At 50.3% G+C, this 27,549-nt stretch overlaps 1 protein-coding gene across 1 annotated transcript in view; it reads left to right on the top strand.

Annotated features, from left to right (window-relative positions):
- Positions 1 to 301: 301 nt before the first annotated feature.
- Positions 302 to 27,549, top strand: part of SRGAP3 (SLIT-ROBO Rho GTPase activating protein 3) — a gene marked incomplete at its 5' end in the record, with an annotated part of 43,292 nt that continues 16,044 nt past the window's right edge. Inside the window, 10 exons of the mRNA XM_042053794.1 lie at positions 302 to 516; positions 3,931 to 4,093; positions 9,804 to 9,866; positions 14,129 to 14,314; positions 15,711 to 15,839; positions 21,603 to 21,824; positions 22,290 to 22,391; positions 22,616 to 22,813; positions 24,063 to 24,147; positions 26,291 to 26,318. Of these exons, the coding sequence (XP_041909728.1) occupies positions 302 to 516; positions 3,931 to 4,093; positions 9,804 to 9,866; positions 14,129 to 14,314; positions 15,711 to 15,839; positions 21,603 to 21,824; positions 22,290 to 22,391; positions 22,616 to 22,813; positions 24,063 to 24,147; positions 26,291 to 26,318 (1,391 nt within the window). The remainder of the gene's footprint in view (positions 517 to 3,930; positions 4,094 to 9,803; positions 9,867 to 14,128; positions 14,315 to 15,710; positions 15,840 to 21,602; positions 21,825 to 22,289; positions 22,392 to 22,615; positions 22,814 to 24,062; positions 24,148 to 26,290; positions 26,319 to 27,549) is intronic.

Genomic DNA, 27,549 nt, shown 5'->3' on the forward strand with positions numbered 1-27,549 from the left:
TGATTTCAGGTAGTACCAGAGAGATAGAAGTATCGTTTTCTGGTTTCAAAAGACAATTGAAGGATCTGAGGTTGGTCTCAGTGTTCTAAGACCATTTGTTTTGATGAAGAATAAGGGTTAATATGAGGCTGGTCAGCAGCATTGTTCTGCTCTCCCTTGGGATGCAGATCCATTGGCCTTATCGAACCCTGAATTCACCCCAGGGCTTGGAGGGAACTCCAGCAGAGCTGTGCTGTTTGCTCTGGGACAAGGAAGGACAACCTTCATGACTGGTGTCTGTTGCTGATGTCTTTTGTTCTTTCTCCTCTCCTGTGTGCCTGCAGAAATCCGAACACAGCTGGTGGAGCAGTTCAAATGCCTGGAGCAGCAGTCAGAGTCACGCCTGCAGCTGCTGCAGGACCTGCAGGAGTTCTTCCGCAGGAAGGCCGAGATCGAGCTGGAGTACTCCCGGAGCCTGGAGAAGCTGGCTGAGCGCTTCTCCTCCAAGATCCGCAGCTCCAGAGAGCACCAATTCAAGTAAGTGGGTGTTCCCAGGGACAAACTGGTGCAAAATGATGGGCAGAGGTTGCTGTGAGCACTGAAGGTTGGTTTGTAGCTGCACAGTCCTAAAGTGGAGTAAAGTCCATCATGTCAGCAGTGACCTCGTCTGTCCCATCCCTGTGTGGGGCTCACAGAGGAAACTGGACATGTCTCTTTCCAAGACTTCCACCACAGTGTCACTGACCCGTGCTGCATGAATTGCACTGACTGTGCACTTCTTGAGCAATACAACAAGAATACGAATCAGGGACAGGAAGGAGTCAAACCCTTTGATTTTTTGAAGGGTCTTGAATTCAGCCACTGGTTTGATTGTGCAAATAGTGGTGGGCCTGGTCTGTACCCCTGGTTTCTGTGCGTAGTCCAGTCCGCAGCTGTCCCAGTGCTGCGTGTTTCATGCAGGCTCACTGGCAGGCTCAGGCTTGAAAGCAGTTTCTGGAAATGGAATTTACTGCAGTTTATTTGCAATAAAGTATGTGTTTTTTCTGTGCTTAGCTGTATGGTGCTGGAGGCAGGCAGATCCTTAGTGGAAATACTGTGAAACAAAGCTTTGAAGTAGGACGTATGAACTGGGTCCTGGGATTGTGTGAGTATCAAACCAGTGATACAGTTGTGAAATCCATGAATATGTAAATACGCATTTTCAAAAGCAGCTTCTTTTCAGTTTAACCACACTTGTGAGCTTGGCTAAAACAGAAAATATCTGAAAAAAATAGAAAGAAAAACAAATGTGGAATTTCAGTTTGGAGCTGACTGCTGTGTGGTGAGGGTGCTGGCTTGTGCCATTCTTCTGGCTGGTGGCCTCGAGGCTCTGTGAAGGCCACTGCCCCATTGCTGCTGGGGGCTGGTTCCTGCTCCCTGCATGCCCGTGTGTGTGCCAGGCCAGAGGTGTCCGGCTGGGCTCTGCGGGACGATGCTTGGTGCTCCTGCTGGGTGTCAGCAGCTGCTGGGGGTTGTTTTGTCCCTTGCCACAGAGGAGAGCGGTGCTGAGGGCGCGGGGGTCTCGCTGGGCAGCACGAGCGGTGCTACGGATGTGCCTGGCAGGAGCTGTGCTCTGGGGCTGTGTGGCAGCACTGGCTGTATGGAGCCGGGAGCTGATCCTGGCTGCTCCCCTTGCAGCACCTCAGCTCGAGCTCTCTGCCTTTTCCTCCCTGGGCCACAGTGTTGGACCCTCTCTCTTCTTCTGCCAGCGGTATCTGTGAAAGAGTCTTTCGGCTGGAATTGTGCCCTTTGTTTCAGATGAAACTCATGTCATTCAGTTCAGTGGCCAAAGACTGCAGCTGCTGTTCAGTGCATTTCACAGAGAGCCTGGGGTTTGCCTGCTTACTGCCCTTCTCTTTGCCAGCCCCAGGCTCTTCATGGTCTTTTTCTTTCTCTAACCCCTGGTGGTTTTTTTCCCGTTTCAGCTGCAAGAGCAGTGATTTCTGCTGTTACATTACTAAATCCTATTTATTCCATATTACTAAATCCCATTTAATCTGTTTACTCAGTCTCTCCAGTGTGAGGCTTTACTGCTGTCTTATGCCAAGCTCTGCTGCTGATGAGTTGCTGTTCAGATCCTCTCTGTCCTTTTGGCATCTGACTGTTGCGTGTTGGTTGTGTGGTGCCGAGTGCTGCAGTGTGCACCAAGGAATTGGGCAGTAAGGAGTTCTGGTTCAGAGATGGAGCCCACAAAGGTTCAGGGGATGTCTAGCCTCACCCATTAGTTCAGAGCAGTATTAGGGCTCTCTGTTGCTTACAGTTCTGGAAGCTGCTGCTCTGTGGTGTCCACAGGTGACAGTGGCTCTCCACTGTTACAAAACACCTGGGCACAAGTGCTGGTGTTGGTGGTGTTAATCAGGTCAGCTTCATTTCAGTGCTCACTCCTGCTGAGTCCTCACTGTCAGTTCCATGTCCAGAGACTCCCTTAATGCATTTTTTTTCTTCCGGACTGCTCTGTACCTGCCCTTACCAGGCTCATCTGCACCCCTTCCCCAGCTGCTCATGTGTGTCATTATTCTGATGAGGCTGTGACACGCTGAGGATTTACGGTCCCTTCAGCACTCCTTTGTCCCCGTGTAGCTGTGTGCAGCGGGCTGTGCCCAGCCCTGGATCTGTCAATCACCGCGGTGCCGTAGCTCATGGTGGTTCCAGGTCCACGGACTCGTCCCAGTTTCTGTACACGGTTGTTCTGTCTGTGCGTGCATGCAGAGGTGTCTGAAGTCGCCATGCTGTCCCCTCCAGCATGCCTGAGAGTGTTCATGTTGTGCACAGACACTTGGAGGAAATGCTGGATGCAGAACCCTTTCATGAGCACTTTTTAGTGGACTAAAACCAGCACAGTGTATTGGGTGGCAAAGGGCCCTTCTGCAGTGGAGTGACAGCCATATTCTTAGTGTGAGTGGAAAGAATGAGCAAAACTCTCTCTCTTTCCAGGGATGTTTCTCCTCCTGTGCCATCTTCCAGAGCACCCAGTTTGGGAAGGGGCTGGCTGGGGTTCTGGTGTGGTACGGGTGCCTGTGTGCCACTGGACATCCCTGCGTGGCAACGCTGGTACAGCTGGAAGAGGAGATCACGCCCTGAAGCCCAGTGGCTGCGTTCAGGGGAGGGGGGCAACGTGCTGACAGCATTCATTTGAAAATGTGCCTTTTTGACGTGTTCACCTGATGATTTACCAAAATACGAATATTGATATCCAACTGAGATGGACAAAATCTCTCTAACAGCTTAGAGTTAGAAAGTGTGTATGTTTTATTTGGCACCAGGCACTGCGTGGGATAGCTCCCTAAGACGCAGGGCCCTGATCCAAGCAAACACAAAGCTTTTTATTTACAAAAATTATGAATATCCAAAATACAAGTGCATATTCATAACATTAACACCTCCCATTCTCCACTTCGTATGGAAATGAGCTTAAATGTCATTAAGCATGCATAGTGTGTGTCCTGAATGGAGTCAGTGGTCTTGAATTGGGTCAGTGGTCTCAAAAAGATGAAGTAACTCATCTTCCTCATTTTGACCTTTTTGCCTTTTTGAACTTTAACAATCCGAATTACTTTAGTGACCTCTAAGTTTCCTCTTGCGTGACTTCCCACCAAGGTTCCCACCAAGGGAGGAAATTGGTAATTCTCCTTGTTCCCTACACCAACTTATCAATGTTTCTATTCCTCGTTCTAAACACAGCTAAGCAAACATGCAAATGACAGATCATCAGTTATTTGGTAATCAGTTACTAACATCTTAAAACCCATTTCTGGTCCAGCTCTCTTAACTATTTTAATTAACTCTAGCTGGGCCCAAATTCCTTCCTATTCTAACTAATTTCAACACAGCTAGCCTATAACTAAAATCTTTATGTTTCTTCTAAATCTGTGTTTCACTGACCTTTTTGATTTTTGTTTCCACATTCTCTAGGAAAGATCAGCACCTCCTTTCCCCTGTGAACTGCTGGTACCTGGTTCTGACGCAGACCCGTCGGGAGAGCCGGGACCACGCCACCCTGAACGACATCTTCATGAACAATGTCATCGTCCGACTGTCCCAGATCAGCGAGGATGTCATCAGGCTCTTTAAAAAGGTAACCTGGGCAGCCTTGCTTCATGAGCATCCATCCTGGCATTTTAGTCTAAAATAGAGATGTCATAAATGTTGCAGAGCACATCTTGGAAGGACTACCACTAAAAGTCTTTCCAGGTAGTATTTATCCTAGAGTTTTAAAGAAACTGAGATCTAGACCTGTCAAGTCTAGAGTGTGAAGTGTGACCTGGTGCTCAAAGTGTGAGTGCTGGAGAAATGAGAGGTGGCAACATGAGGACTTTTTTTGAAGACTCTTGGAGGGCCTCAGAGAACAGTCAGAACAGGCTCATTGGGTGGAACCTTGCTCAAGAGCAGGATGACAACTATGAGGCAGGTACGAGAAAGTCAGTGTGGCTTTCTGAAGGGAAGAGTCATGCCTCAGAAATTTGGTGGAGGTATTTTCAGGAGCTAGAGATCATGTCATTAGCTGGTGCAGGGCCTTCACTGGAAAAGGGCCTTAGCTGAAATTCTTGAAGAGCTGTTAAAGAGAGGGGTTGTTTTCTGGATTAATGATTAGTTAAAATCAGGAAAAAAGGAAAGGAGAGTTCCAATGAAGTTCTTAATAAATTAGTTGGAAAAAGCCTGAATAGTAAGATGACAAAATCTGCTGATGATACAGAATTATTAATGATAACCAAATTAAAAAGCAGCATCAAAGACTTCTGAGAATCACGCAGTCAGGTGGACCAGGACTGTCATTGAAAGTGAGGAGTGCAGTAAGGGCACAAAGAGTCCCAGCAGCCGGTAGGCTCTGTGGCCTTGTTTTCGTCAGGGGCAGCTGGGGACTGTAATGAGGAGCAGGGTGAGCCGCAGGGCACCTGCCTCTCCAACAGGAGAAGGCTCATAATCAGGCCTTATCTTGAAATTTCAGCCTGACTGGAGAATAAATTTAATGTGATATTTTTATGGCCAGTTTCCTCTAGTTTATAGGTCTGACCTAGAAATTAAACTGCAAGGTCAGATTTGGGTTGGCTGATTTGATACAGGATATCATCCCTTTTCCTGTTCCCCTGGCCTCCAGAAATGGAGACATTTGGTATATGTTGGTTAGTCCAGTTCTGTCTCAAAATCTTCCTCCCATTTGCATTTTGCTCTGATCCTGTTTTTGAGATTTATATTTAAACTATCCTGCTTTCCCTGCCCATGTCTGTGGATGGTGTGTCTCATTTGGAAACACAGGACAAATTCAGTCAGCTTGCAAACAAGGACATATGTTGAGTGTTTCCAGCGTTCTCTCGTCGTATGTCAATCCTCAGCCAGGACAAGATGATGAAGTATTTCATCCACTCAACAGAATTATTTCTTTGTGTTTGGTTTTCTTCCATCTCCCCTCAGTTTTGAACTTAAATTTCAACTTCTAAGGCTCAACACTTACATTCGATAGAAATGGTTGCTCCTTGTTTCTCCCTCCTCTGTCTCCTGCCAGGAGAGCTGGTGTGACTCTCTCTGCAGCCTGCCAGAGCCAGCACCTGCTTTGCATCCAAAGGAGCCTCTGTAGTTGTGGTCATCTGTGATGTCACTGCATTTGTCCCTTGGACTTACCTGTCCCTGAAAATAATGTTCAGCTAAATCAGGGAAAAGACTTATTTTGTGTCAACATTTGCCTTTTATGTGGACCGGGAGGCTGCCACTTTTGGGCGTATTCAGGTTATTTATTTTTTTCAACCTATGGCACACCTTGTCTGAAGGGATCTGAGGCTGCACTTCCACTTCACAGCAGTGTTCAGTGGGAGCCTTGGGCACCTGTGTGGGAACAGGAGCACGCTGGTAAATGGATTTTGAAGATCTAGCCTTGCAGTGAATGAGGCTGCTCAGAGGAGGATCTTTCCCTCTTGTGTCCAGTCTGGTTTTGAGTGTGGTGGATAAAGTGCTCGAAGCACTCCTCCAGGGGGGCCATGCTGTGCAGGGCCACTGGCAGAGAACCCGGCTCCGGAAGGGTTAAAGCACCCACAGTTGTGGTTCAGCTGCTGGGTGTGCTGGAGATAGCTCTGTGATGGTAAATTAGGGTAACATTTTTTCCCAGAAATGTCACTTTTAATTCTTCCCATCTAGAATTTATTAATGGCCCGTGACATGCTGTGGGGACGTGAGGAACCAGGAGGTTTTGTGTTTCCTGCATTCATTATGTAAATGTAAACAATCCCAGCAAAGCGGCAGGGGGGGCTCACTGGGGTACAGGATGAGCATAACTAAGGAGCAATTGCTCAGCAAGTGGTCAGTTGCCTAGAAAGATGTGGGGTGCTGAGCTGGGGTGCTGAGCTGCCGCTGCCTCGGCTCCCCTGGGTGAGCTTGGCGGTGGTGGGGACACCCATCACCAAACTGGGGCGCTGTGCTTTGTTCCTCTCCACCCAAGTGTTCTGCCCCCCGCTGACCGGCAGCAGCGACTCCAAACACGCCTCTTCTCGTGTCCGGCTGGGAACCCTTCCAACCCAAACCATTCTGTGATTCTGGGAGGAAAGCAGAAGAAGAAAACTCAATTGGGCAAATCTCCCTGGAGCTTCCAGGGCGAGTCACGTTCCCGATGCAGGAGGAGATGATCAAGGCGAGTGTGTTGATGTTGCTAATAGGCAGCAAAAAATGGAGATGCCAAGATGTGTCTCTGTGGAGATCTGTCTCGCTCTGCTGTTGGGGTGGGTCTCTGTCACCATGAGATCTCGCAGCGTGTCCTGGCAGAGTCAGACCCAGGCTGAAGAACCCATTGCCAGGCAAGTGTTTGCTCCACTCTAACCTGCTGTGGCAGAAGGAAGGAAGTTTGATGCTTCTTCCAGGTATGGAATATAGGAAATTACACATTTGAGACAGAGCGTTGTTGTGCCCAAAATAAGGGTGCTGGGTTACTCCCCAGTGTGGGATTTAATTACGTGCTATGACAATGAATTTGATTACACCCTGTGCTGCATTGTCCTGGATGGAGGTTGGATGAAGAAGTAGTGTCTGGATGGGAGCTCTTTAGAATAAGTGTTCTCCATGCTGCTCTTCCCCTTACTTTGTCACCAGTAGCAGGAATTTTAATAAATTGCTAACTTGAAGCCATTGCTGTCTCAGTTAGCAACTGTGGGTTTTAGGAGGAATGGGAGGGATAAAGGAAGCAGCTAAATTGTAGTTTGGGTTTTGTGGATGGTCCCAGGGAACTGGAATGATGTTTTGGTGTTGTCTTCCATAAGCACAGAAATATAATTTCTCCGTTGGAGAAAGGGAAGGCAGCAGGCTCAGAGGAGAGGCAAGTCCTTCAGCTGCTCACTTGCCTGTGCTTGAAAGAGGCTCCAGCATCCTCACTCTGGACACTGCCCTCCTGGATGCTGGGAGACTCCTGACGAAGCCGCAGACCCATTGGTTTCCTGCAGCAGGTGTTGGGTTATAGTGTCTGTAATGGCTCTTCAGCTGTGGTCCCCACCTGTGGTCTCCTGTGCAGGCACAGCTCGTGGAGCAACACACTGAGCCGATTTGTGTTGCTCTATTTCAGAGTCTAAAATTGGGTTTGAAAATTACAGCTTTGTGGCCTTGCCCTGCGCTGCACAGGAAATCTGGGGCAGAGGCAGGAGTTGCAGCTGAGCCTGGGCCGTGGCTTCTGCCACCAGCCTGTCCTGTCCTCCTGCACAGACTTTTGGGAAGCCTTGGTTTGGGAGCAGCCTGTGACTCGTGGCAGCAGGGATGGCTGGAGGGGCTACATGTGACTTGGCTCCTGCAGGCTCTGGGCTCTGAGTCCCCCGTTTGAAGACCTTGACCAAAATAACTCGTATTACAGAATTGTTTAGGTTGGAAAAGCCCTCTGAGACCATCGAGTCCAACCCTTACCCCAGCACTGCCAAGGCCACCACTAACCCATGTCACCAAGTGCCACATCCACACAGCTTTTAAATCCCTCCAGGCATGGGACAGAAATTTTTCCTAATATTCAACCTAAACCTCCCTGGCACAACTTGAGGCTGTTTCCTCTTGTCCTGTCCCTTGTTTCCTGGAAGCAGAACCGGACCCTCCACCTGGCTGCACCCTCCTGTCAGGGAGTTGTAGAGAGTGAGAAGGTCGCCAAGCATCTTTGGGCTGTCTGGGGGGATGCACACCTATCATGGCTCTGTTGGGAATTAGCAAGTCCCAGTGAGATCTTTGAGAGCAGTGATGACCATCAGTGTTTGTGGGCAGGGGACAGGGACTGGGGTCCAGTCCAGATGAGGGTTCCTGGTGGCTGTGGGCCTCAGCTGAGCACCTTCTGGTCATTGGCATCATCCTGGCACCTTGTACCAGTGGGAGTGGGACCAGTGTGCATCAGTTGGGCCTCTGAGGTCCTGTCCCAAGTACCCTGACACTAACTCACGGACACACTGTGGTTACTGGGTGGGACTTTCACCCTTTAGACTCCTTGCTTCAGGCTTTGCTTCAATTCTAATTTCTCATAATCTAGACTAAACTTTCAAAGTATGTAAGTTGTCCTTTTGACTGGAATTAGAGGACCTTTCTGTACCTTGGGCTTCTCTTGTCACCCAGCCTGATGGAATGTTGTTTTCCCTGCCCACGTGCACAAAACTTCCTGGAGTTATTTGAGGAAATCTGGAAGAAGCTGCTCAGTTTTGTTTTGGTTTGGTTTAGGGGAGGGAGGAGGGGGTGTCTATACTTAGTTTAAACTCATCTTCAAGCTATAATAAGTGTTTCCTAGCCAAGAAGATTCCACAGAGAGATTTGTGGTGTAATTACAGGGAGGCAGGAAAGCAGTTCAAGTGCATCCCAGCACCTCCAGCCTCTGGGTTGCAGTAGGAGTTGGCTTGATCTGCAGCCAAGCTCCAGTGTTGGGCAGCTCCCCATGCTGTGGCCTTTCCATGAAGAGCTGTGTCCATGCTGTAGGAGGCTGGCGACTGGATCTGCCTCATCCTGCCTGGCAGGGAAAGGGAAAACACAGGCTGGTAATGGGATTTCAGCAGACAGGAGTATGCCAGGAGTTCCTCACTGGCAGCGAGTGTCTCCTCAGCTGGCTGAACTTTGGCTGCTGCTGTTGTGAAACTGGAAACTTTATTATGTATGTAACTGTGGTGTAGCTATTTTGTAAAGTCCTTTTTTCAGAGATGCTTTGGTTCACTTGGGTTATAATAGTGAAAATACTGAGCAGAAAATACTCAGAGTATTGAGGAGAAGCTGGGAGGGTGGGTCATGGCCAAGGGAAACATAAATCTGGGATGCCAGTGCTGAGGAGCCTTGATAATCTTTGCTCTGAAATACCAGCGTTGGCTGGAAATTGCAAGTCCAGGAGCAGGTGTGTTTAATGAGTGTTTCAGTTCAAGGCAGATTGACAGGTGATGCTGTGGGAGTGGAGAATGCCAGACTAGGGAACTCTGTACTCACAAATGGCTATTGGATGATGTACACCCTGCCAGTCCCAGACTGGGGCAGGGTGTTACGTGTTAGACCCAAACGGGGAGTTGGCTGGGCTGGGGAAGAATTCTACCAGTGGGAGGGCAAAGCAGTATTGCCTGTAATTTTAGATTAATCTGTTTTGCAGGATAAATATGTTAAATTATCTGAAATTCCTCCTAATGGTCTCTGAAACCCAGGCTGGGTGATCCATGAGCAAACATCAACCTCAAAGGAATACGCAGCAGTTCTGAAACTGCACGAGACTTTGCTGCACTCTGTATTCACGTTTCCCTCCAAAACGTATTTTCATTTCAGGACTGCATGTTTTGAACATAACAGTCTCAACTCTCCTTGCTTTTGTCTTGCAGAGCAAGGAGATTGGCCTCCAGATGCATGAAGAGCTCCTGAAAGTCACCAATGAGCTCTACACGGTGAGTAATGAGCCAATCCCACCATTCCTGGCCGGCAGCGTGGGGAGAACAGGTGTTTGTTAGAGCAAATCTGAGGGGGCTCTGCCCTGGCTGTCCTGCAGCATGGCCCATTCCTTCCCCCTGCATCCTGTGGGGAGAGTCTCACTCCTCACTGGGGGGATGGCAGTGGTGGAGGATTTCCCAGCGGTCCAAGGCCAAGGGCTGGATCACGCTGCCCAGCTGCTTCTCTTGAGCATAGCTGGGGATGTTTGGGGGTGATCCAGTGTGATCCCTGTGTCCCTAATGCTCTCACCTGCTGGGCACCACGTTGCCTTTTGGCCGTGCTCAGTCACTTGGTTGGTGATTTCCAGGCACCAGTGGCTCTGAGCTGGCTGTGCTTGTTTGTTGGACACCTCCCTGCTCCTGTGAGCCCGTGACCTTTTGCTGGGGAGTGCAGAAAATTTCTAGCTCGTAGGTGCTCAGCTCTGTCTTGTGCCCTGAGGAGCACTTTGGCTGCAGAGCTGCCTGTGCCTTCTGGTGGGATCATGCGCTGTTAGTCAGGACATGGCTCTTCAAGCAGGTTTTCTTAGCAGGGTAGTAAAAGTCTTTGTGTTGCTTCTGCCTGTTGCCCTGTAGCAATTGTTTTTTAAAGAATTTATTTTATTTGTGGTTTAGGAGCAACAAAACCATATAAAGTCTGTGTTTTGTTGGAAAATTGAGATAATATATTAGCTTTGTTTGGTTGTATCTGCTACTGGTACATAAATAATACTGCAGTAGTTTATTCCTAAACTATCATTCTATTTCATCTTTTTGAATAACAGGCCTTAACAACAGAGCGTGAACGATTGTATTTGAAATTTCTGCCATAAATCTTCCCTTAACAGGTTTGTTCCTGCATTGGCTGTTGAAGGATTTGGTTGTTGTGAGACCTGCAGCGTGGGTGGACAGCAGATCAGATTAAAAAGCTTGTGTGAGATTTGGGAGGGCATTGTTGATGATTGAATGTCACGAGTTGTGTTAGGGGTGGTGGCTAATTAAGATTAATTACAACAGCAGCATGACAGATGCAAAACACAGAAAGACTAACAAGGGCTGGGCTGACCTGAGTACCTGTGGACCAGTGTGGTCTGAACCCAGACCCGGGACAGGGCCGTCCCCGAGGGATGCGCTGGGGTCGGGGGGGGGACCAGCAGTGTGCTGAGTCCAAAGTGGGAGCAGTGCCCAAGGAGGAGCACGGAGAGAGATTCTGCCCATCCTCACAGGAGCTGAGCTTTCTCCCATTCACTGCTTTGCTCCACATGCTGAGCAGAATGGGCTTGAAAGGTGAAACACACTGGTTTGAATGGTGAAACTGGAACAGCTGGAGAGCTGTGTGTTTGCATTCAGCCTTGCTGCTAAGATAACAAACTGGTTGTGTCATCCAGCCAGGTAGGAGCAGGGAAGGGACACGCTGGCTTCAAAAGCATGAAGAAAAAGCTGTGTGCAGTCAGGGTCACCTCAAATCTGCTTGGTGCCAGCAGCTCCTGCCAGTCAAGAGTTCTGTCCTTGAGCCCACTGGGTGAAATGGGCCCAGCTGCCCCCTGGCTCACAGGTGCTGGGGGTGGCTGGGGATAACTTTGGGACTGAGCTGCTGCTGGTGTGTTCTTTGCAGCACATTGGGTCCCCACGAGCAGCACGAGAACTGTGGCTGCTGTCAAAGCCAGATAAGGATCTGGCTCCCAGGACACCAGGCTGCTGCTTCTTGAGAAATGTCACTTGTCTGCTGTCAGCACAGGGAAGTCGATTTTCTTGCCTTTGGCCAGGCCTTTACCCAGAGCTCGTCTGGGCCCTGGCAAGGCTGCTTTTTAAGCCTCTCCAAGGGGAATTCTGTGCACTGGGAGGAAACTACAATTTTTTACAGGCTTCTCAGGGATTCACTGTCTCAAACTTAAGCCAAAACAAGCACATTGATTTTTAACTCAGCCTTGTTGCTGTTCTGATGCAAGTCACCCTGTGGCCTCTCTGTGGAAAGAACCAAACCCACACTGATTTTAATCAAAACAGAAGTGGGTGACTTTCGTTCAGAAGTGGAGATGGTTGTGAATGGTTTTGTGCAGAAATAGTTCAGCTGTGAATTAAAACCAGCTTCGTTCCTTTGGTTCCTGCTTACGGATTCCAGCAGAGAGGTACCAGTTGGAGCTGGTAAAGGCAGAAGGCTGAGGGGGCCTGAGCCTGTACCTGCCCTGGTCACCCCATTTCTGCTCTGGCTCCTCTGCTGGGTCAGAACCTTGGGGATGAGCTGTTGAGGAGAACAAAGCCCTTGTAGCTGGAGACAGCCAACTGTGCCATTTACGGCCAGTATTTTGGCAACAGCCTTTATCCAGAACGTGTAATTAATATGGAGAACACAACTCGTGTTGTTAAATAACTAATGAACATTGGAACATATTTTTCCTCCTTCACTGCAGCTAATTAACTGATTTGCAGGAAAGCTCCCCGGGATGCAGCTGTGGCAGTTTGTCTTTGTGTCACAGCAGTGCGAGCCAGGGACAGCGTGATTTGATTGCGGGCACCGAGATGGCACGAGGGAATTGCAGATCGGGCTGATTGCTGCAGTGCAGGTTGACCCTGGCCAAATTTAAGGCAGATATTAAACAGAAATATCCCCTGAATTTCCAAGAGTGAGCTGTGTGGCAGGGCAGCTGGTGAGGAGCACAGTGAACTGTTTAAGGTGTCTGTTTTGGTTGGGTAACTGTCCCATAGCCTTTAGATTTCACAAAAATCCTGCGATTTGGACCCCTGTTATTTGTTGGGCTTCTGTCATGTTGTGTCAGGGCCTGAGTGCTGCAGAAACCTTTCCTCTTACTGCCTGAAGCCCTGATGTGCAGCACTTTGCTTTTTCACTTCCCTCTGTGTGTTTCACAAAAAGATGGAGATGGTGAGGATGAGGTTGAGGGAAGGGCTCAATGAAATCCCCTGGTCTTTCTTTTTAAGAAAATCCTAGGAATCCTCTGGTTTGTGTGTGTCCTGTGACATTCACTGCAGAAAATGCAGTTTGAAATACGTGGCTGGAATCTGTGTTAAGAATTTGCAGGGTCTGGAGATGAAGCAGCCCAGGGCCAAGGCAGGAACCTTTGCTCACTGTCCCTTGCCTTTGCCTGCAGTTGGATCTCGCTGCAGTGGCAGGTTTGTATGGCTCCGATGCGGCATTAGGAGCCTGCTTCAGCTGAGGTTTGTGCTTGGCAGGAGGAGGGATCATGCGGCTCAGCCTGACCTGCTCCAAGTCAAACACTCCTGGGTCCTGCTGACAGCCGCAGCTGAGGGAAACTCTGTGTTTTCTTCATTAAGCCGTGTGTAAAAATCCCCTGCATTTGCAGGTTCCTGCTCTATTTTAACCCTTGGGCCTCATGCAGCCCGTCCCAGCGTGCCCCAGCCTGCAGTGCCCAGCTCTGCTGAGCCTGACCGCAGCGAGCAGTCGGGCACCGTGGGCCGTGTCAAGGCAATGTGAAATAAACCATCCACATCCCGAAGGGAGATGATAGAAGGGGACAGTGTGACTAAAGGCATAAAGAGAAAGGAGCAGATGTGTCCCTCTTGCCAGCTCCATTAAAATGATCCAGTCTGCCCTTTGGGCTCCTGTTTCTGAAAGGGAAGGTTGTAGTGGAAGTTCTGCCTGCAGAGGGTTCCTGGATCAGCATTAGCCCTCCTGGATCTGCAATGTGAAGGACAAGGTGCTGCTGCACCTACCCGAGCACTGCCTGTGCCTGCTGGCGGCTGCAAGAGGAGGATGAGGTGGTGACAGGAGACAAACCCCATTTCTGCCTGGGAATTGCAGCTCCTCCGCTTATGGATGGTTCTGCTGTCTGGGTGGAAGAGCAGGGGCTGTTTGATGGCTTCGCAAGTCCCAGTGTAGGAATGGAGGGCTTGGGTCAAAAGGGAGTTTGGGGTGATTGTGGCCTCATCACAGCCACTTACCATGGAGACCCTTATCCCAACTGCAGAGCACTGAGGTTATTCCTTATTTCCCTGTTGGCAGGCACACGGTGCTCTTTGACTGGGGGTGTTTGCTGGAGCACGTCCCCACAGTGGGACTGTTCTTAGACCAGCCTGGAGTCTCTAGAAATAGGGCTGGGGCTGGGATTAATCTCACAAGCTTTCCTCCCTGCTTTGTTCCTTAGTGCCACAGTGGCTCCCACAGCGGCCCCCACAGCCCCTCTGCCCTGCCCATGGCAGCTGGATTGTCCTGCTCCGGTGCTCTGAGTGGCCGTGGGCAGGTGGCTCATGACCTCCTGTGTCTGCAGGTGATGAAGACCTACCACATGTACCATGCAGAGAGCATCAGTGCCGAGAGCAAGCTGAAGGAGGCGGAGAAGCAGGAAGAAAAGCAGTTCAACAAGTCAGGGGACATCAGTGTGAACCTGCTGCGACACGAGGACCGGCCTCAGCGGCGCAGCTCTGTCAAGAAGATTGAGAAGATGAAGGAGAAGGTGGGTGAGAGGGAAGGAGGAGGGAGCTGGGCTGGGGTTGGGGCTCCCTGCGGGGGTTGGCTTCAGCCTTTTTTTTGTCTGTGAAGCTATTCCTGTATCTATGGGAAGGGGTTAGGAAGGGTGGTGTCTCGTGTGCATGTTCTGCTGAAAGGCAACCCAGGGAGACCATCACAAGTCTCTTCCCTGCTCGTGGCTGTGGAGAAGGGCCAGGACCAGCTGCTAGAGAAGGTTTGACCCAAAGTCAGGATGGCATGACAGGGATGGGCAGTGCAGCCTTGGATGGGGGGTGGACCTGCACAGGAGCCATGTGGCCACCTGTGACACCTTCCTGACTGGCTCTCTGGAGGGAGAGCTGAGACAGGCAGCTGGAGGGGCCTTGGGGGCCATGGCTCCTGGAGCGCAGGACAAGAAGGGGTGGTGGGAGCTGCACCAGCAGCTCGGGCCAGAGTTTGCCGGGGGCCTGGCTGTGCCAGCGGGGATGTGGGAGGCCATGCTGAGGAGGGCGGCACACCAGGATGTGTGGTTTGGCGTGATCCTGATCCGGACACCAGACCCTGCTCTGGGAAATTGGAGCTTGTCTGTGATGTATTCTTTTAAAAATGAACAACAACAGCCTCAGAGTTTGCTCAGGCATTGACTCCTGGTAGCAAAAAAATAGTTGGATCTATAAAATACCAGTGTTTTTCCTCTGTAGACTGGGCATGAGAGTGCAGTATTTAGATGGATTTGCTAAGCAAAACACTTTGTGCCGTTCTGGCCTCAGCAAATCCCCCAGGCCTCAGGATCTCCACAAATTTGTGTGCTAATTTTGGAGAAAAGGAGATAGCTTCCTCAGCCAGGACGCGTTTGCTCACTGGCTCACCCAGCCCTGGGACATTTCTAACAGTGAATTTCTCGGAAGGGTTAATCTTTTGATTCAGCCTTCAGAGCAGGAATCTGTCTGAGCGGATGTCCCAGGTCTGGAGCACATCTGCTTTCCTACAGTTTTGAATTCTGGGTCCTGTTCTAGCTGTTCTGTGTAGCTTGGGCCTCTGGGCCAGATTCCACTCTGATACAGCTGCACACATCTGGAGCAAGTCCAAACGTATGTCAGCATTTCTGGGGGGAGAATTTGGCCATCTGATTTTGACTGATGCCAAAACCCCCAGCAGCAGCTGTGCTCAGGGGCTCCAAGTACCTCTGAACAGGAGGCACTCATTGTGGCTGGCTGACACAGCGAGGGATGTTCAGATGGGATCTCCTCCACCCTGGCAAGGTCCCTGTTTCTGTACCAGATACCAAGTTGTAGTAATTACCTTGTCACACCCAGGCTGCAGGGTGCTGTGCGGCTTTGTGGCAGGAGAAACTGTGCAAAACCATCCTGTTTGTGCTCTGACACTCCATTCTGCTTTTTCAGAGACAAGCCAAGTATTCTGAAAACAAGCTGAAGTGTACAAAAGCCAGGAATGACTACCTGCTGAACCTGGCAGCCACCAATGCAGCCGTCAGCAAATACTACATCCACGACGTCTCCGACCTCATTGACGTGAGTCCCTTCCCTGTGCCCATCCAGCCTGGCTGGGCTCTTAATTGCACTCCTGTGTGGTGGTGAAGGGGTGTCTGTGGGGGCTTTAGGATACTCTTAACTGGGGCTGAAGATGTGCTGTAAATTGGATTTGCCTTGGGGTCAGCCAGGTGAGACTGAGGTTTGTTCTCGGCCCATCAGTCTGTGTTTGAGACAGAGAAATGCTTCCCAAGGTCAGACACAGCCTTGGTGCTGAAACTGAAGGTTTTTTTCTTTCTACTGCTTGGTGACTTTGGTGGTGGTTCAGTACATGTGGAAGTGCTGTCCTGGCTGGGGAAGGTGCCTTTGGAGCTTTGTCCCAGTGCTCCTTGCAGGGAATAGCCTCAGGGCAGGAACTGCTGGAGGCAGGATTCATGGCAGTGGCAGGAACTGAACACTGGTGACTCCTACAAACTGCTTTGAGATGATTTAAAGGAGGGATTTACCCAGAGAAGGGATTTCTGTTTCTTCCTTTAACAGACGTCTCACAGCGTGTAGATTGCACGGTGCAGTTTCTTCCTGCTGGAGTTGCCTCAGTGAGCACATAAATAGCTGAGCTCGAAGCACTGAGTTACCATCATTACCTAAATGTACAATTTAAAAAACTGCTTGAGTGTTTACCTCCTTTTCTAACCCACTAACATGTAGTTATACTTCTGAGAGTTAATTAAAGTAAGTCTGATGCAAAACCCCTGATGACTTCAAGATTTTGATATGCAATAAAATGCTCATTATGTCCCTTTTGTTCTCTTTATTATTGAAGATGTATTAAAAAACAAATGACTTGATTGTGGAGACATTTGAATGGCAAGGTGTGAGAACACCTTGATTTATTTGCAGGCTTTCTGCTTTTGTGGTGTATATTCTCTCTTTCTTTCTCTTGTTTAATTATTTTTTAGGCAAGAATGACTTACTTTTGTGGAGTTTTTTGAATTTTGATTTTCTGGAGATTTGCTGAGTTCCATTTTAGCTCTGCCTGTTTATATTATTCTTCCCAACTTTTATTTCCTCACTGACACTTCCACTGGAGTCAGCAGATGGCTTTTCCGCTGCACTCCAGGAATCCCTTCAGGGACTTTAGCTAAAGCATCTTTAACATGGAGCAATGAAATTTCCCTGATTTTAAACTCTATTTATAGGCAAGAAACAAAAGTATTGGATGTGTGAGCTGCACATGGCTGTCCTATATCCTCAAAGGGAAAGCAGTTTATCTGAACAGGCTTTTTTACACATTCAGTGTATTTTGCAGGGGTGAGGCAAGAAGGGCTTCAGCAGCTCCAAAAGAAATCAATCCAAGTTACCGGATCCCAGTGGTGCTGAAGGGGGTCTCTGCAGGGCAGCTGAGCCCATGGAGGGAGTGGGTCTGGGGGAGAATGTGGGTGAGAAGGGGCTCCATGGGACAGCAGAGCTTGGGGCAGCTCAGAGCCCAGCTGGCTGTGCTCCTGTGGATCCTGCACCGTGGGGATGGTGAGGGATGCACCGGGCTGGCTTTCTGGGACGTGGCAGAGGTGAGGGGGCTCGCACACCCTCCATCTCCAGCACAAATTGCCACGTGCAGCTGCGATTTCATGCAAATCCGAACCGTCAGGACACTACAGCAGCCGATTTACCAGCGTTTCCCCCAAATCCCAGCTGCCTCAGCGTCATCTCTTAGGCACAGCCTTGACATGGCTTGCTCCCTGAGCATCACTGCAGAGCAGTGGCTGGTAACAAAGTCGGGCTCTGCTCTCCAGCTCTGGCAAGGCAGAGGACCCAGCTGCTCCGGGGGAGGGTGAGAGGCCTCCCAGGGCTGCGGCTTAATGAGAGCTGTAAAGCCCATCAGAGGAGCTGTGAAGGGACAAAGAGCTGTCTGCCCCTCTGTCTCCAGTGGCCTTGGTGTTTTGTCTTAGAAGGGAAAGGAAGAATATAGCGACAGATCAAATTAGCCTTGGACTGGCATTGCACCATTTGGGCCTCTTCCTCGGGTGACACGTGTGTCTGTTTAAACTCCTGGGCTTGACTCATTTCTGTCATTAACTGTGTGACCAAGTTAATCTCTTCAGCCACGTATGTAAAGTGGAGATAAAGCTCCTTATCCATCCCTCTGGAGTTCTGTGGGAAATGGCTGCAAGGTAGTTTGAACTGGTCATGTTTAGCAGAGAAAATGGAACAGTCGGTGTCCATACAAACTGATCTGCCAAAAAGTGCGCAGTCTCCTCTGAGTCCTGGAACAGCAGCTTGCTTCCCTATGGATTAGTGTTTGCTGTATCTGAGACAAACAAGCCAGGAAAGGAGGGGAACTCTGAGGAATTTACATGTAACTGTCAAATTGCTTGGTCCCTGGAAAAATTAGCTGAGTCAGGTTAGGGAAACAGAAACAGCAGTTGAAAAAGTTACGCCAAAAATCCTCAGTTGGCTTTGCTGGCCTGGTTGAACAGGGCTTGGAGCAACCTGGGCTAGTGGAAGGTGACCCTGTTCATGGCAGGGCAGTTGGAATTAGATCATCTTTCCAGTTTCCCCCAACCCAATTCTGTGATTTACTTGCCTCACAATACAGCTCTGGATTTTGCGGCAACATCAAGAGAGTAGAGGCCAGAGATTAAAATAGGCATAGAATTATTATATATTATGCATATAATTAAAAATAATGCAGAATATTTTTAAAAGAAAGGATAAAGAAAAAAATGCAGAAAAGAGGGAGCAAAGCAAATGAGCTGGGTTGTTTGTTTGCAGGCAATGCTGGGTCCTGTGGAGGCTGAGGCATTACTGCTCTGCCTGGGAAGTGAAGGGGTGGCCTGCAGGACACCCAGGTGCTCAGGTGTTACTCCAGGGTTCCACTCCAGGGTCATCATTCAGGTGAGGCGTGGGCCTGGCTGAGCTCTGTCATGCAGGTTCAGCCTCCCAGATAACAGAGGGACTCAAAGTTGCTGGAGCCACAGACCGTGTGCATTTGCTTCTCCCTGGAGCCCAGGACTGCCCCCCGGTGCAGCGCTGGGGTGGGCAGTGGAAGGCACACAGGTATTTGGCTGCTTCCGTGGTGTTTTGGCCAAATGTGCTTGCTTGGGCTCCAGGAGCTGGTTTGTTTCTCAAGCTGAACACTGGGATATTTCCACCCCTTGCAGGGTGTTACCAGACGTGATGAATTAATGCTTGAGGAGCTCTGAGCTTGGCAGATGAAAGGCACTGCAGAAGGACTGGGGATTATTATTTGTGGTTCTAATTTATTTGCCATCAAAGAGATGAGAGGGGTGAGAAAATTCCATTTGTTCTGGGGTGGGGAGCATCAGTTTGAAGTCTTTTTTCTTCCTTTTTCTTTTCCCCTCCCCATTGTGTGTTCCTCTGGGAATTGCGTGGAAGTCCCTGCTCTGTCTTTTCTTCTCTGGGCACCCGTGTGTGAAGCAGCCGGCACAGTGCTGATCACCAGGGACTTCAAGGGCTGCGGTGTGTGCAGGAAGTGCCTGCCCTGGTTTTCAGGAGCAGCTGATTTCTGGGGGCTGCAAATCACCGCTGGCTTCAGTGTGAGTCCAGCAGCAAAAGAAGGGGAACATTTCACATGGAATTTTGTCCTAAAAGCAGCTGGCAGTGCCCTGAGCCCCTCTCCTTGGGTTCTATGGCATTCAGTGCTTTGCCTTGTAGTGGCTTGGTTAGTGTGCTGTGGGAATTCCCACCCTTGAACAGTGGCAGGTATTTCTTCCTGGTACTTTGTAGCCTGGCTTTTTGTAGCCGAGTAGCTGTGATTTCAGGGGCTGGGAGAGCACTGGTGAGGGCTGGGAGGTGCTGGGGAACGTGCAGTCCGTTCCCAGGGCTGTGGTCAGCTGGTCATGGCAGGAGTGCTGGTCCTCCGCCAGCGCTGGCACAGGGGTACTGGCCCTGGTCCCTGCCCCATCTGTGTGACAGCCCCTCAGCTGCACTGTTCCAGCTCTGGGGTTTCTGTATGACCTGGAGGGTTCATATGGGTGTTGGTGCTGAAACTGTCTCATGGGAGAGACCTGCAACACAGAATGAGGTTTTGCCCCAAGCAGCAAATGGAAATTCACCCCTTATCTTTCTTGTGTTGCTTGTTGATTTTTTAAGGCAGGTCTGTGCCAGTCCATAACTGCCCATGCTCTCAACTAGTGTGATTAGAAGCTAAATAGAAGCAGGATAAATGGAGGGCAATTTGATAGTTTTTACAAAACGCCTCGTTGTTGCACATGGGGTTTCAGAGCTTTTAAAGACTAGAAGGGACAGTGGGGCTCTCTTTGGCACCTGCGGGTGGGAATCTGACCAGTGTAGCTCTGCTGCTGCTGGTTTTAGCAGAAACTGAAGCAAGCACAGCTCTGCCGTGACGTGATCTGAGCTGAGCGGTGTCTTCTCACATCGGCACAGAGCGTGAGATGGCTTCTTGGGTTGGAGCTGCTCGTGGCACCAACTGAGCTTTCGGATTTCACTTAGAGTTTATCAATATGAATTTTGGAAGAATTTCTTCACGGAAAGAGTTGTCAGACACTGGAATGGGCTGCCCAGGGAGATGGTGGAGTCCCCATCCCTGGAGGTGCACAAGGAATAGTTAGACGTGGCACTCTGCTCTGGGCTGGGTGACGAGGTGGAGATCGGTCGCAGGTTGGACTTATGATCTTGGAGGTAATTTCCAACATCAGTGAATCTGTGATTCTGTGAATATCTGATGTTCTGATACGGAATCACTTTCTGTGCCTTTCTGCATTGGTTCAGTAGTGCCTGTGGATGCTGCAGAGCTGGAGAAGTGACTTTCAACTACCAGCTCCCAAGAGGGAGCTCTGCAGAAAAGTTGGGCTCATTTGGATCATTGAGATTGCACCAGCAATCTGTCTCATCTTTCCTATAGCTTTTGTGCTGCGCTGGTCCTCCCGGCAACACTCATGGTGGGACTACACTGCGTGGCAACAAAGTGTCTTAACTTCTGTAATAGAAATTGTCCCATGGCAGTTTTCATGTGATTGGAGAGATTTGCTGGCAGTGGTTAGTTTGGTGGTGCAGCTGTGGGAGGTATTTGAGGCGTTCCTCCCAGGATTCCTCTGTTTCTCCCATAATTATCTAACTTTACATCTTCTGTCAGGAACTCCAGCTCTCTCTTACATCGCAGAAATACCTGTGCTTCAGTGCTGGACTGTGGCCCTTCTGTTCTGCTGTGCTCTCTTTCCAGCCCCAGGGCTGTGGCTCAGGCTGAGGCGTTGCTGTTCCCGCTTCCAGCATCCTCTGTCTCGCCTTTCCCCGCAGAACAACATCTGCTGACCTCCAGATTTGGAGTGGTTCTTCAGTGCTGTCCTTGCTTCTCTCCCAGGGTCTCCTGATCGCTGCTCATGGGCGCAGAGCCCTGTGAAGCCCTGTGCTGGGTCAGGCTCCTGGAGGGGACTGGAGCTGCTTCTTGCTCAGCTCTGGAGCTTTCTGAGCAGCAAATCAAGCTGTGCTGGTATGAGCAGCAGTGCTGGTATGACACTTGACATGCTAAATTCAATTATAGTGAGGACAGAGTTTAAAAGCAGTCTTTTGTCTAAAGTACAGTATTTTGGCAGCAATTAACTCCAAGTTTTATCATTCTCCCCAAGACAGACATGAGAGTGATCAGTTATGCATGAGGAGCTGCTCCATGGTGAGAGGCAGGCAGCTGCCCGGGGACAGAGCAGGATGTACACACACTGCAGGGCATGATGTCCACTGCCACCTTGCTTCAATGTCCGTGTTTGAGAACTTTGGGAAATGGTTTGGGAGTGTTTGTGCGACCAGACCCTCCTTTGTGTTTCTCAGTGCTGTGATCTGGGATTCCACGCCAGCCTTGCTCGGACCTTCAGGACATACCTGTCTGCTGAGTACAACCTGGAAACATCCCGCCATGAGGGCCTGGACATCATTGAGAACGCTGTGGACAACCTGGATGCACGGAGCGACAAGCACACCATCATGGACATGTGCAACCAGGTCTTCTGCCCACCGCTGAAATTTGAGTTCCAGCCACACATGGGGGATGAGGTAAGGTGCTCACCTGTGGGGCTGCAGAGGGGCCTGGCCTGGCCTGGCCTGGCCCGGCCCTCCTCTGAACCATCACTTTGAAATTGTTCCCGACTCCTTACCCCTCTCTGCTGCCTTCACACACTGCTGTTCATGTTTCCTTTCCTAATGAGACTCTTGGCTCGTCAGGGCTCCTCCTTTCAGGCTGCCTCTTGCTCCGTGTCCCTTCCAATTAGGGAGTCCGTGGTTTGGCTCTCTCTGCCCCACAGATCTGCACAGGGGAACTGTGATTAACGTGCTGTAATTGGGAGAGTGCTGAGTGCAAAACATCGGTGCTGGCCCAGGTCCAGGGCACTGCTGATGGGACACATGGCAATGCAACCTCTCTGGAGGCTGCTAGGAGCTTGTGGGGGCTGGAGGGAGTTGTGTGGGTATGGAAATGTGTGTCTGGTCCATGCATGAGCCATGGAATGTCTCCTGTCTCAGGTGTGCCAGGTGAGCGCCCAGCAGCCTGTGCAGACCGAGCTGCTGATGCGGTACCACCAGCTGCAGTCTCGACTGGCCACCCTCAAGATAGAGAATGAAGAGGTAAGAGCTCAGGTTTGTGGGCAGTGCTGCTGAGCCTTTCTTCTGTTGGAGGTTTCCTGGTGTGCTCAGGTGTGGAGCCCCTCCTGTGACAGAGCTGGAAGTGCCCACAGACCGCAGCCAATGCTAGCCCAGGGCTCAGGAGCTGCCTTTTGGCTGGTTGTTTTGGCTCAAGATGTGTCCTTTCCCCAGTCTACCTCAAACCTGCGCTGTCCTGTTTCTGATAGGTACGGAAAACGCTGGATGCCACGATGCAGACCTTGCAGGACATGCTGACAGTGGAAGATTTTGATGTTTCTGATGCCTTCCAGCACAGCCGCTCCACTGAGTCGGTCAAATCAGCTGCATCAGAGACCTACATGAGCAAAATCAACATTGCCAAGAGGAGAGCCAACCAGCAGGAGACTGAAATGTTCTATTTCACTGTAAGTCTCAGCTCAGGCCATACAGGACATGAAGCATTAATTGCCAGGGCTAAGGCCCAGTTAAGTGCTCATTAGTGAAGAGCAAGAACCAGTTCAGTCTCTTTAGGTACTTGTCTTCTGTCAGATTTGAGTCTGGAATGCATTTCAGTGGCAGGGCACCACATAGGGACTGACAATCCAGGGCCTGCCTTGTTTTTCTCTTTGAAGGAACAACTGGAGAAGCCTGGCGAGATCGAAAACTTACTGAGTAGGAGAGGCTCAGAGCAGGGTGCAGACTTCAGATGGCCTCACCGTGGGCCACCATCCAGGGGCTTTTCAGGAAGGCCTTCAGGACTGTGAACTATCAGCCAAGCCTTCTCTCTCTAGCCTACACAGCTTAAATTTGCTCTGAGCCCGCAGATGAGCTGAAGCCACTCACATACCAAGGAAGGCACAAAAGCCAGGCTGTGGTGTGTGTGCCTGCCCTGCAGCTCTCATGCTGCACTCCCAGGCAGAATTCAGGTCTCTGTTCTGGTACCTGAAATACAAGTTACAGCCATGAGTTCATCAGAAGTCTCCCTCATTTCAGTGTGGGTCATAGCCTACAGTTAACAGCATCTTGTGATATATTACATATGCATAGAAGAACTACTTTCTCTTAATAATATTATTGTAAATTGGGAGGGAAATTGCAGTTTTCATTTGGAGTTGTGCTTGGGGTTATTTTAATGGTTTTTGTAGAGATTTGATCTTTCCCATTCTCTGTCTCCTGTTTTCCATCTCTGTCTCCCTCTCTCCTCTTCCCTGTATAATGCCTTGCTCTGGAGTGTTCCTGGGTGTCCGATGGCCTCACTGTGGGGTGGGCAGTTGTGCTGCGCAGTGTCACCTGCTGCATGGAGCACCTGACAGTCCCTGCCCTGGGAGGGCTCAGGCACTGGGAGTTCTTGCTTGGCATTGTTGGTTGCACAGAGGCAAAGCCCTGGCAGTGCAGGCAAAGCTGCTTTGATTTCCTAGGCCATTCCCAGAAGCCTGACAAAAGAAAGCCAGCTTTGAACTCTTTGTCCCTCCCTGCGTTCCCAGGCAGGAGGGGCAGCACCAAGGCGACCAGGCTAATAAGATCATCAGGCCGGTGCCTGGAGCAGGGAGAAGTGATTAGAGCCTGCTGAGCCCGCTCCAGCAGCACCAGGCCCCCCCTGCAGCCCCCAGGCAACACTTAACGTCCATTAGGGGCTTCGTTGCTTAACCCACTGTGTGTGTTTGTTAATTCCAGAAATTTAAGGAGTATCTGAATGGCAGTAACCTCATCACGAAGCTCCAGGCTAAACACGACCTGCTGAAGCAAACTCTGGGAGAAGGTGAGTTGGGGTCAGGTCCAGGGAGGATCCTCCAGTCACCTGAGAGGGTTTAAACCATGTGTCATGTGTCAGCCTCACTTGTGTGTTCTCCTGAGTGACTGATGGTTCTGTGCCTGGCTGCTGCTGCTGCTCAGGTTAACCAGTGACATGCAAAATCATGATTTCCTTGGAATATTACTCCTCCCACTTTTCTTTGGGAGTGCACATAGAGAAATCTCTTTGAATCTGATACTGTGTGCTGAAGTGCTGGGTTACTTCTCCAGCAGCAGAGATTCCCACTCACTCCCACCCTCTGCCTCTTTCCTTCCTCTCCCTCTTCTCCCCCGCTTTCTGCAGCCCTGACATGGTGTTTTCCTGCCCTTGGTGCCGTGTGTCTGTCACAGATTTGCAGCACCCTTGTTGATTCAACAGACTCCTTGACCCATGGCCCTACATATTTTGACTTGTCCTAAACAAGAACTGCAAGGACATCCTTGTTTTTAAACCAGTTTTCCCATAAGAGTCTTTTATTCTCCCAGGTAGTTTCACAGATCTGTTTTAGAGCACGTGCACACAGACAGGCTCCACACAAAGCAGGGGCAGTGAGTGGCTCTGGGTGGAACCCACCACTGCTGGGGTAGTGATGTCACCATGCCCCTGGGAGAAGATTTTAGCTCTTTAAAGCATCTCAATTAACTGAATTATTTCTGGTGTAAAGAAGATGGAGATAAGTTGGTATCCTGATTCAACAGGAGAGAATACATTTAAATGAAAACACACAAATGGTCCATGGCCTTATTTTAACAATACAAAAATTGGAATCCTCATCTTAGAGTAAAAACAATAAATAATAAATAATGGCTTTTTGTTGGCTGCTTTGCCAAACATGTTTTCTTTGCCAGATTTATTTAACCTTAAAATCCACTTTCTGTGGTGTGCTCCACTCAGTGAAGACAGAGCCCAGTCAGGCACAGACTGTGAACACAGGGAAGGCCCAAGGGCCTGTAGGCAGGGCTGGCATACAGTGCTCGGGCTCCTGTGGATCGGGGCAAGAAGTGAGTAATCTGCTGAAGATTCACTTAATGCTGTGCTGCTTTCTTCCCCCAAAGCCACACTGCTGCTATGCTCAGGATGGAGATGCAGGGCCAGGCATGTCATTCTCCAGAGCTGTGCAGAAGCAGCTGTGCAAGATCCTCACATGAAGCTTTCCAAGCTTTTCCCAGGCCGTGGGATCATCCTGCTCTGTAGGCTTTCAGCAAGTTTTTAGCCCAGAAATACCAAGTGCTGTGTTTCAGCGTGAGCTGATTCTCATTAGGAAGGAGTCTGAATTTGCAAATCATGTGTGTGGAATTCTTTGCTGTTTCAGTGAGGAATTGGCTCCCAGCTTGTTTTCTGCAGGTGCCAAGGGAAAGCAGGATGGAGGCATGTGCAGCCAAATGCTTCCTTTTATGTGTTTTAGCAAGGGAAGAATAACTCAGCTTTCCTAGCCCTGGGAGACAGGCACAAAGAGCATGTGAAATTAGTTTAGTTTTTTTCAGTGGATTGACAAATACTGTAAAAAATGAAGAGATCTAGTCAGCAGGGATCCGCTCGCATTTCTATAAGATCCAAGCACTAAAAATACACAAAGGGAATGGAAATAGTGACGGTCACAACAGAGTTTGCGTGATGGTGATTAGATGGGCTGTTATCTCCCAGGAAAAGCTGGGGACCCAAATACTCTGTTGCTTTCAGGTGCTGTTCATGGCCCTGCGTGAGGCAGTTGGGTGATCTCTGTGGCCTCCCTGGGCTCCAGCGCCTCTTGGGCTGCCCTGTTCCTGCTGGCACTCAGCCTGTCCTACCTAGTGCCCAGGAGCCTGTGCTGTGGGCCTGCTGTGCCACTGGGTACACACATGGTGGATTTCACGTGGCAAAGGAACTGGTGTTGTCAGTGGGAGCTGCAGATCCTTTCCATCTCTTGTGGCTGGGTCTTGGATTTCTAATATGTCTTTAATGGTGGGGGCACCAGGTGGGCATCTCTCCTCCCCAAATTCAGCTTCTCTCTGCCAGGAGCCATTACCTTGGGTAACCAGCAGTGAGGGTGTGAGCACCTGTACAGCTGTGCTCTGCAGTTGTGTGGTGGTGGCTGATGTGGAGCGATGATGGGAACTTGTGTTTCTTACAGGTGAAAGAGCTGAGTGCGGAACAACCAGGTGAGCACTTTCTTCTCCTTACTTGCTCCTGGGGAGGGCTGGCGCTGGCAGGAGGGGGCTGTGGGAAGGGGGGTTTGCTTTGCTACTGGTGCAGCTTGGTGGGGTTCAGTTGCCCACCTCCAGCCCCCCTGTGCTGATGGGCTGGCAGTCCCCATGCCCCACATCCTGCTTCCCAGCTGCATGGCCTGGAATGCCTGGATCAGGGGGGTGACACACAGGCCCTTGGTTCTGCTGCAGTGTGGTTTCTGGCTGACTGGCTCTGATGTGCCTGGATGTGCTTTGTCAGCATGATGCAGTGCCCTGGAGCGTAGCTGAGATGGGGTTGTGTTTGGACAGGGTGACATGAAGGTGTCCACCCACTCCCTGCCATCCCTCTTCCTCTGAGGACTTTAATATGTCCCTGAAATGCTCTCCCAGCTCTGGTTGCTTTGCCTATGAGTGCAGAGCATGTCTGTATCACAGACTTAATCCCCCTACTGCAGGGGGTGGGGCTGGGGTAAATGTGACAGGGAGGAGGCTTTGATCTGTGTCCAGTCCGTGAAGCTTCTCCACAGAACTCCAGTGGCTTGCTAGGAGTGTGCTGGTGTTCTGACAGTGAGACATAGGCCAGCAGAGCCTCCAAACTGCTCCCTAGAACACGCACAGCTTCTCTGTGTGTGAGCTTGTTCCAACCTTGTTTGTATTTAATAAAATTTATAATACCAGCAAAAAAAAGCTCCATTCCCTCTTAGAAGTGGTGAAGCAGATGGTGCGGCCTGGGCTGCCGTGCCAGGCAGGAAGGAGGCTCCTTGTGCTGCCGGCACCAGGCCGAGTGGCGTCAGGGCTGGGCACCCAGTGGGGCACTGAGGTGCTGTGAGGACAGAGAGGGACCTGCAGAGAGCAGGGGCTGTGCAGTGTGTGGCTGCCCCGGTGCACTCCGAGGAGCTGTCCGTGGCCCTGCTCACCAGTCCCTGCCGGATCAGCTGTCAGAGCAGCCGCCCCTCACTGCCATTGCTGCCTCTGGGCACAGGGGAGCTGCCCTGAAGGCCTGGGCCCCGCTGTGTGTGTGCAGGCCCCTGGCTGGGGGCTGCAGGCACAGCCCCTGCAGTGTGAGGGGCAGGGATGCTTCAGTGGGCAGCAGTCACCTCTGCTCCTCAGTTACCCCTCGAAGGAGTGGTTAGAAGCTGTAGGAGTGTAGAGTCAAGATTGCTTAATTAGAGGCATCTGATTAAGGAACCAGCAGGTGATGTCA

The sequence above is a fragment of the Corvus kubaryi genome, unplaced genomic scaffold (assembly GCF_017639235.1).
Source record: "Corvus kubaryi isolate FWS band 111438036 unplaced genomic scaffold, C.kubaryi_AGA036_p1.0 136, whole genome shotgun sequence".
Classification (NCBI taxonomy): Eukaryota; Metazoa; Chordata; class Aves; order Passeriformes; family Corvidae; genus Corvus; species Corvus kubaryi.